Consider the following 9,404-nt stretch of genomic DNA (forward strand, 5'->3'; position numbering starts at 1 on the left):
ATTACAGACTGTAAAAACAACTCACACAGGCAAACACGTGCTGCCCCATTATGTGGAGTTATACAGGCACGTGCCATTTAATGAAGTATAACCTGGGTTTTTTTAAATCATCATGCTGCATATCTGTTCTTCTGAGATGAAAAATTTTAAAAAAGAGTTGTTGTCAGAAGGAGGACAGGGAACCCTTGTAGAGCATGTAGCAAAGTCTGAATGAGCACACACTGAGCCCTGTTGTGTGTGTGCAGCTGTTCACACCACACAGATCCCACCCACAGATCTCTCAGTCTTGTCCTCCACACCTGGCCATTGATGCAGTGGGGCATGGCAAGATCCACACTGTAAGAGAGGCACTGTTATTTACACTTCGGGCTTCTTTTTAGTTTTAAAAGTAGAGACTGAACAAATTATCCATGACCCCAAACCAGCCACTTCCCTCTCTGACGGGCTAGGGCTGAAGTCAGATCTTTGCAAATCAACACTTTAGACTTTAAAGACAAGTGTTGGGTACTGAAGACAAGTGACAGTGAGATCTTGTGTGAAACTGGAGCTGCCCTTATATTGATGTGTTCATCAGTTCACTGCTCATGAAAAATGCAGGTGGTACTTTTAGGAAAAATACAGAAAAGCTTAAGGCAAAATTAATTTTGTATTAGAAGATTTTTATGTGTATAAATTAATAATTATATTAAAATTCACCACATGTATTATGCATATATTACCTTGAAGAAACGATCTCCCTTCTCCATCCTAACATGTGCTAGGCTGGTTGCACTGGGGTTTGTAGTAAGGGAGTGCTGCTAGAGACAAGGCAGCTGCTCCTGAGCCACAAGGTCTGGGAGAAGCCTTAGGATGTACAGTTGACCTAGATCTGTTGACCCCAGTGACTGAGCCTTTAAGGGACATTTGGCTCCCCCAGGCAAGGTGACAAATGTAGAAAGGCTGTTTTAAAGAGGATGTTGCTACAAGTAGTCAAGCTCCATTGAGAGCTCCTTTGAATTCCATGAAGCCTTTAGCATCCCACAACATACAGACTGGTTTAATTTTCCAGAAGTCTCTCCGGCTCTTGGCTTTCACAGGTTTCTGCACAGTATTTTCCTTCTCTTCCAGTGTTGGAGTAAGCAGTGACCCTTTAAAGTTTGTATCTGAAAACCCCTGAGCAGCTTGGACTCAGTAATTCTGAGCCAGGCAGAGAGCCACAGCTCACATAACAGACCCTGGAATAAGGCTTTGCCTGAAGAACAGCAGGACTTACTGGTTCAACAAGTGGCTTTGGGAAAACGCACTTGAAGGAAGCATGCTTAAACAAAAGAGAGTATTTCCCTTAAATAAACTTAGATAAATCACCATTATAAAGTCATTAGCAAGATAATGAGCTCTTCATGTCATTAAGCAGTGGCAAGAGCAAAGAATGTGAGTGTCACTTTACTAGTGGGACACATTAATTAATTCATAATAGAGTGAAAAATCAAAGCTTAAAAAATGTGTATTTGCAGATCTGACAAACCAAGGCCTTCTGACAGAAGGTACCTTGCAGGAAGGGTGGCCATTTTAGCTCCATTTTTCTCTTTAGCGTCCAACATTATGGAATAATCATGATTAAACTGCATGTAAATCTTTCTGGCAGAATAGCATAAGGTTTGTCTAAACCAGACAATTTTTGTGGAGTCAGGCCTTGTATGGCCTGGAAGAGGGCGAGCTGATCTGCTATTGCCCACTCAGGATGGACCTGAAGTGTGTGAATGTCTCTGGTAGATTTTGGTGCCAACAGCTCACACCTATGAACTGTGAGTCTGGCAAGGGCCAAGGAAGTGTGTGTTTTAGGTCCTCTTGCTAGCATGGCTGATGTCAATGCTGCAGGAATTGAACTGCCTAATGGTGTCACTGCAGCAATTAGTTCTCCTACTTTTTTTTATGTGCAATATACATGTGAGGATATTATCTTACTGTTTCTCTTTTTTTTCCCCCTTGGGTTTTAGGTTTCATAGACCGTAGCAGATCAATTCTACCTGACTACTATGCCATCTTCAAAACATAACTAAAAGGAACCATAAGTGCTGGTATTATTCACTTCCCTGTTAGGTACAATGTAAATCTTCCGAACTGCCTTTCTAAAAAAAAAAAAAAAAAAAAAAAAAAAAAAAAAAAAAAAAGGTAGAAAAATAAATATTAAAAAAAAAGGAGAATTGTATTTACATGTGATGAGTACTGCAGCATCATCAGACCTGCTGGTTCAAGCTTCAGTAACAGAAAATACCCCTGGTGGGAAATCGTGCCAAGACTTGGCATCTATGTATAGGACTTTCCCGGCATGTGGATTTGACATATGTGTTCAAGCCCAGCTGGTGGTGCAACCATTGTTGTCTTCAGGCACCCCTCATCCTGACAAGCCTCTGTCATCAAGCCTAGAGAGCCCTGAGACATGTTCAGGGAATCACTTGGCCTGGGTGAAGTCTCCAAAAGATGAGCCCCTATGGCACTAAAGCACTTACACCAAACACTCCTTTCCGGCTGAGAGCACCTTATGAGGACAGTGAAGGAACGAAACTCTCCATGGGCCAGCCCATCTGTGAATATCATCTGAGATAGAAAGGCATTTCTTTCCCTGGAGAAGTTTTCAGCCAGTCAGTAGACATTATTCATCTTCCAAACAGAAAAATCCTCTGAAGAACAGGACTCCCTACTGAAGGCTGCTTCACTTCTAGCAACTGTTTGTTTTCCATCTCTTTCAAGCATAATTTTCTAAACCTGGTTGTGAGCCCATTAGCAGTAAGTGACAAGAACACTGAGAACCAGCAAGCAAAAGCCCATTTCTTCATGGTCACTGCATGGCATCTGCTCTGCTTGTAGTTTGTCTTACACCCAAACCTTGTGACTGTGTGAGAGCCAGCATGCCCCCAGCAGCAGGAAAGGCTGGGATTGCCCTCCGGCTCTGCAGAGGGACACACAACAGGAGGGGCAGGAGGTTCCATGGAGGATATCTATTGTCTCTCTATCAGGTGTCTCAAGAACTGATCCTAAGCTCACACTGAGCAAAGCATGACAAGGTGTATTACCTGTCCTGACAAAAGGAGTCTGGGGCATTCTTATGGATGGTGGGACTTGTCACTGGTACCCACAGCTGAGGCATAAGGACAGCAATTCAGAGGTGTTCTGAATTTATTGGTTCTAACTTTGATTTTAATTTATTTTTATTATAGTGGTTTAACACACAAACTGACCAAGCAGAGCTCAGAGAGCTGGTCACTCTGAGCCTGGCTTACTTGCCAACTTAAGCGTGTGCTCTACAGTGAGGAAGCACACACAGCCTCACTGCTTTCAGGAATGTGTCTAAGAGGCTTAATTGAACCTGAACACAATTAAGTGCTTTTCTGAACTTAGACCATCACCTTCCAGAATTAAGTCCTTAACTAGTATAATGCCAGCAAACTGGGGCAGACATTGTCAGGATTCCTTTCAAACTCTTACAGGATACATACCATGTTTTGGGACAGTGGCTGAAAGCACTGTAGCAACATGACTGTAAGAAGTTCCAGATTATTATTCCAGGACACCTTTTCTTCCACAATAGCTATTTTCCTTTGACAGTTTGAACCGAGAGGCCAAAGTTTTTTACTACAGAATAGTTATTTCTGTTATTCTTTTACTAATTTTTCCTTTCTCACTGTCTTCCATGTATCTATCCTCTCTTCTGTACTCCCTGTCCAGCTCCCCCTGTTCCATGCTAACATCACCCTTCACTGATTGCAGGCTGAGATGCCTCTCACCCTTGAGCATTTAATGCTCAAGTGCAGTGCAGTGTAGTGCCAACACTCCTGCCTCTTCTCAGGCCTCACCTCACTCCTTTGGATGCAGGAGTATGGCCAAAGGACCTGCCCAGAGCCCAAGGAGTGGCTCTAGCACCAGCCTGCCCCAACAACCCTGGCAGTGAGGGTGACACCCTCCATCTGCTCTTGGTGGCGGCACTCAGCACCTTGCAGATTGGCCCTCCAGCAGAGAGAAGCAAAAGCTTTTCATTCTCATCCACAGCCATCCTTGCAATGCTGTGGATTATTAGTTATTAAATGAGGATTGGCTGTTGTAGGATGGAACATCAAAGGAAGGTAAAAACCAGGTGGTTTCTGGTGCTTCCCAGACTGGGTGATGATTCCTGAGGACGTGCACCGGGATCCCTGTATCACCAGCTCACACTTGCTTTAGATAAAAGTTCATCAGTAGTGAAAGCCTTCAGTGTGCAGTGTTATCAGCTCAGTGCAGCAGAGGCAGAGCACTACCAGCCAGGAACACACTGCTTTGGGGTTATTGTCGTGAAAACCTCAGTTTGTGTTCATAAATTCATTCACACACATATGCACACAAGTTACAAAACTGCTTCAGAGCTTTAAAACAAGGAAGGAAAGTCTTTATGCTTTTAACTGCACAGACTGCACTGCATTAGCAAAGAGCTCTGGAACAGAGCTGTTCTGAAGAACAACAAATCCTTGTGTTCCCAGCATGGATCTCACACCTGCCCTGGCATCTCTAGTGTAGAGGGTCACTGTGAAATGGAAGGGACACTGTTTAAGGAGCAGTGGTGACAGGAATCACAGGACTTGGTAGGCTAGTGGGAGGGAAAGGTGAGGGTTTGTTTCATTTTTATTAACCAAATTAAGATGACGGAGGTGGAAGTCACAGGCTGCTGCTGTCTGTCCATTGTTAGTGCTGGAGTCCCCAGGGGAATGATCACTCTGGGTAATGCCAGTGTCCCTCACGGGCACAGCCCCAAGCAGTGCCCACACTGCCAGTCTGACATTCAAAATAAACCCTTGTCTGAGACACATAACAGCCAAGTCCTGGGTGATGGCCAAACATTCCCCAGCATCTTCATCCCAGTGAGCCCATGGCAGGTCCCTGCTGACCACTCAGCAAGTTGCCACACACAGCCTTGCCCCATGATTTTGTGCTGTCCCCAGGGCAGCTCCATGCAGCCATGCTCTTTTTTTTTTTTTCTTATTTCTTTTGGGTTTTTTTACTTAACTCCTAGCTGAGCAGACACCAGAGAGAAGTGGAAGAATTGCCATATTTCTCCCCAGACAGAAACAGAGCTTATTCCTGAAAAGGTGAAGGGGAGGAAAAAGAAGCCATACAAGGTGTTTGGCACTGCAGTATCACCAAACTGACACTTCATCTGCTTTCAGCTTCAGTGGGTCTGGGTAGTTTGCAAAGTTAACCTTTGCCAAGGCATTCCACAACAGGAATGTTCCTTTCAGGGCCTGAACACAGCACTGCATCCTTGGTGTGCACACCCACCTCTGGCATCCCTAGGAAGTTGCACACAGACTGGGGAACTACTGGTCCCTTTTTTTATAAATCTGGTTTCTTGAGAATTGTTTTGTGATCTGTGAAAGCTATCTCCATCATGGCAAAGGAGCTGTGATTCTGTTGGCAGTAAAGGGAAAAAAACAAACAAAAACAGTCATGATTTCTCTCCTTTGACCTGGATTATGTGTAGGACACAATGATGGCATTCCTGCTAAGACTGCTAAGAGTCATCCCCGTTCTGATTGGAAGGAGATTAATAGTGGTAATAAAGAAATTACACCAGGTTTAGAGACTAGAAAAGTCAACACAGAATAAAAATGACTATTTCAAAGGTAATCCATCTCCAGAGGTAATAATCAGGGAATAGCGGCATTTTTGTTATATCTACCAAATTCTGAGTATTTAAAGTGTGCAAGTATTTTGACATCTGCTGTATTCAGCAGCCTGCTGAATAATGAAGTAGAAATGGGGACTAAGGGGTAGCTGGGGAGGTGGTGGAGATTAAAAAAGCAGTTCCAAAACATCTGGACAAAAAAGTTTTGGTTGTTTGGGAAAAGTGATGGTGAGGAAGCCCAACAGTGGCACACCTTCACCAGCAGAGGGTTGCAGGGACCTGGTGACACCATTCTGACTCAGAGGGAATGTGGGCATTGTGGCTTTTGCCCACCCTACACCCCACTGGGTGGGTACTCACAGGCTGAAGAAGTTTCAGGCTGCAGGTTTGCTGGGAAGGGGCTCAGGCCAACATTTGGGTCTAGGCAATTCCTAGTGAACACACTGGGCATTATCAGAAGAGAAGGAAGAGGCAGGGAAAAGAACATAATAGACTTTTAGTTATGTTAACTGAAACCATTTAGTGAGGTCATTACACAAATAAATCTCATCCTAATCCATGTGTAACCACTGAAGTCTGTCAGTCACTGCATCTACTCACCAAATTCACCCTTCCTTATTTCTACAGCACCACCTGTGCAATGCAAACACTATAAACCAAGAGAGGGGGGAGCACTTCCAACATGCCTAGTGAAGCTTGCACTCATAAAAATAGATGGGCAAGGTGGAAACCCATAGCTATACATGAATGGGGGCTCCCTAACGTGCCTGCAAATAAAATAACTTTGTATAAATAGCCATGGGAGATGACTAGGCTAATAAAAAAATCAGGAAAGAAGGGAGGACAAATTATTTTTCCCAGGTGTTCAGTCTGCTTGAGCTTGGAACAACTTCTGTAAACAAAGAGGAGGTGACGGGCACATACCCTGTGTTCCTGTGTGTCCCAGTTACTCCTGCACCAGTTGCATTTTCCAGTTTATATCCAAGTGTATGTATATAGATTGTCTTTGTATAGGAGTGAGTGTGGTGGCTGTCAATCGTGATCTTCCAGTATTGTAATTTAACAGATTATGGCTGTATGAAAATGATGTAAATAACTAGAAAAAATTAAACTGGATCTCTATGTCCTAGTTTTTGTACATACTGAAACTGCATGGTATTTAAATTATTGTTTGTCTCTGATGTATGCAGTTTCTTAAAAAAATTCATTTAAAAAAAGCTTTCTGGTGCCTGTGTATTTTATCACCCTCTCTCCCAGTGACTGACAATGTAACACACAGAGGCACTCAAGGATACCAGCCAGGCTCTCCCACACCTCCATGGGAGCAAAGCAGGAAAGGGAGGCTTCCCAGAGTGGATGGATGGGACAGATCAGATGAGCCCCAAGCACCGTGGCTGGGCTGGTGCAGCTCAGCAAAGAAGGACAAGTGGTACCTCAGCTGCTGAAGGGGTACCTGGCACCCCCCCAGTGAAGAGCAAATCCAACAGTCTGCAGTAGACATGCACAGGCATCCAAAAACCCCACAACCAAACGCCATCTGTCACCACAATGCTCTGGTGCAGGCTGTGCCCTGCCCGGGCCAGCTGCCAGAGTCAATGTGCAGCATCAGTAAATGCTGCTGCTGTTCAGCAGATTCCTGCACATCCATATCATGTATTCCTATTTTTTGCTACCCCTCTTCCCTGAGTAGCTTCAGTGGGTGACAAGTCAAAGCCCCTGTGTAGTGAAAAGAGGAAAAGCTTTCACAAGAGTAAGTACATACCTTCAAACAGGCTCACTGGCCCCCTGCAAGGGTGACAGCTCTGCTGAGGCTCTTCAGTGTTTGGAACTGATGGTGCAAACATTCTGACCCTGAGGAGATGAGTGACACTCAGCATCCTCACTGTAACTGGCAGCTGGGAGCAGCTCCCCTCCCCTGACACACAAAGGCTTCCAATTACACAAAAATTAAAGATCCATCTACTTTAACTGACCAAATTCTGTTCCTTTCCCTTGCTGGTAGGGAAACACAACATGATCAAAACTCTGGTATTGGGCTTTTTTTAGTTTGCTTCCATCTGGATGACTTTTCACCTACCTCACAATCCTTGTTTGTGTGTGTTTGTATGTACTTCCATTCTGACAGCCAATGGGTTTTGTGGCTATCCTGTGAGATGTGGATAAATAAACAAAATTGTAGGTTGTGACTAAAGATCCCCTTCCCTCACATTGAGCTATGGCTTCCATAGCAGCAGTATATAGTTGTTGGGTTACATACAGTAGTTTCTGTGCTTTAACAAGAAAATTATTGCTGAGAATACATTGTACAGGGAATGTGAGAACACAGTCACATCTCTTACATTGAGACCTCTACAAAAGGGATGGGTTTTGTTTCAATGAAACATTTCATAAAAGCAGTCTGAGTGAAGGGATGTGTGTGTCTTCAGTGAAGTCCATGTAATTACTGACAATCAAATTGCAATCCAATGCCATCTGTAGGCAGGAAACAGAGGAGGCTGGAAAACAATTCTCCATTTAACAGACACACCTGCACAAACACACTCTGCTGCTTGGCAGTGCCTGGCTAAGAGCTCAGTGCCCTTAGCAGGATTGCTTTGCCATCATCTCCCTCACCTCCATTTCTCCCCTCTGCTCCTCAAATCAAGCCTCCCAGACAACCAAGCCCAAAAACAGTGGCGTGGCCATGCCCTGGTCACACAGTTGAGCTGGTGTGTGTGGGACAAAGCAGCTGTGCTGCTCCTGAGCAGTGGGAGCTTCTGGTGCAGCTGTCAGGGCAAGGTGCAGGAGGTGCAACAGCACCCTCAGGCCAGCAGTGCCTTCAAATGGTACAAAGCTGCATACAGAATTCTTCCCTGAGTGGCAGAATGAACAAAAGCTTGGCTTTTAGGTAAATTTGTGCCACAGGAGCTGTGGTGTTCAGGAGATCCTTGGCTGAAGCTGTCCCATGTGGAGATGACAGCTGATCTCCTGCCCACAGAACGCTGCTCTGGATCACTGTTACTTTAGGAGCCTTTGAATGACTGTATTTCAGCTACTTTTGTCTCCACGCTCTCCTGCTTTCCTTTCCATGCAGTCAGTCCCCTTAATAAAATCCAAACCCCTCATCACTTTTCAAGCATCATCCTCTGACATCTGCCATTACTTTGCTTATCTGGAGTTTCCACAACATTTGGACATCAGCTGGAAAAGAATTGGTGCGTGCAGCACGGGACAGCACAGACATGTGGCACCACTCTAAACTTCTCTGGAGAGAAAGCATGGCTTGAGGGGAGAAATGGATCAAATTACGCTTATTTTTCTTGTTTGCAAAGCCCATGAAGATATTTGGCAGGGTGAAGCTTGAGGAGGATAGCTTTCACTCTCCAAAGTCAATGTTTCAGTGCTGTCTCTGGGGAGGGAGAAGCATAAAGGAAAAACAAAAACAACAACCTAACACTTGCTGCGTTCTAAATGAACAAGCAAGTATGCAGCAAGCAGTTACATACTCAGCCAGTCAAAGAGAAATTATGTAAAAATAGAAAAAATACATCATTTTCAAGCTTCTCAGGAAAAATGAACATCAGGTAACTTCTTATGTTCCTCTTGCTGGATGACACAGAGGTTAACTGAAAACAAATAACAAAGATAACCCCTTCCTCACCTTACTTAGCCAAAGATTTCAGTGGGAGTCTCACCTACGTGCAACTTCAAAACATTGTGTTAGCCACTACTAGTCCATAGTAGATAAATGACTAAACTTGGACTTCCCATTAGAAGTGCCAAGTTGGACACC

The 9,404-nt window shown here is 44.3% G+C and overlaps 1 protein-coding gene across 7 annotated transcripts in view; it reads left to right on the plus strand.

Moving 5' to 3' along the window:
* The window catches only part of PHACTR1 (phosphatase and actin regulator 1), a 298,999-nt gene extending 293,929 nt beyond the window's left edge, over positions 1-5,070 (plus strand). For all 7 annotated transcript variants that reach the window (XM_054285281.1, XM_054285283.1, XM_054285280.1 and 4 more), the window contains one exon: positions 1,977-5,070. In XM_054285281.1, the coding sequence (XP_054141256.1) occupies positions 1,977-1,992 (16 nt within the window). In that variant the 3' untranslated portion in view covers positions 1,993-5,070. The remainder of the gene's footprint in view (positions 1-1,976) is intronic.
* The last annotated feature ends 4,334 nt before the right edge of the window (positions 5,071-9,404 follow it).

Source organism: Melozone crissalis, unplaced genomic scaffold (assembly GCF_028551555.1).
Source record: "Melozone crissalis strain CALT ecotype California unplaced genomic scaffold, PUWL_Pcris_2 ptg000042l_1, whole genome shotgun sequence".
In the NCBI taxonomy this organism is placed as follows: Eukaryota; Metazoa; Chordata; class Aves; order Passeriformes; family Passerellidae; genus Melozone; species Melozone crissalis.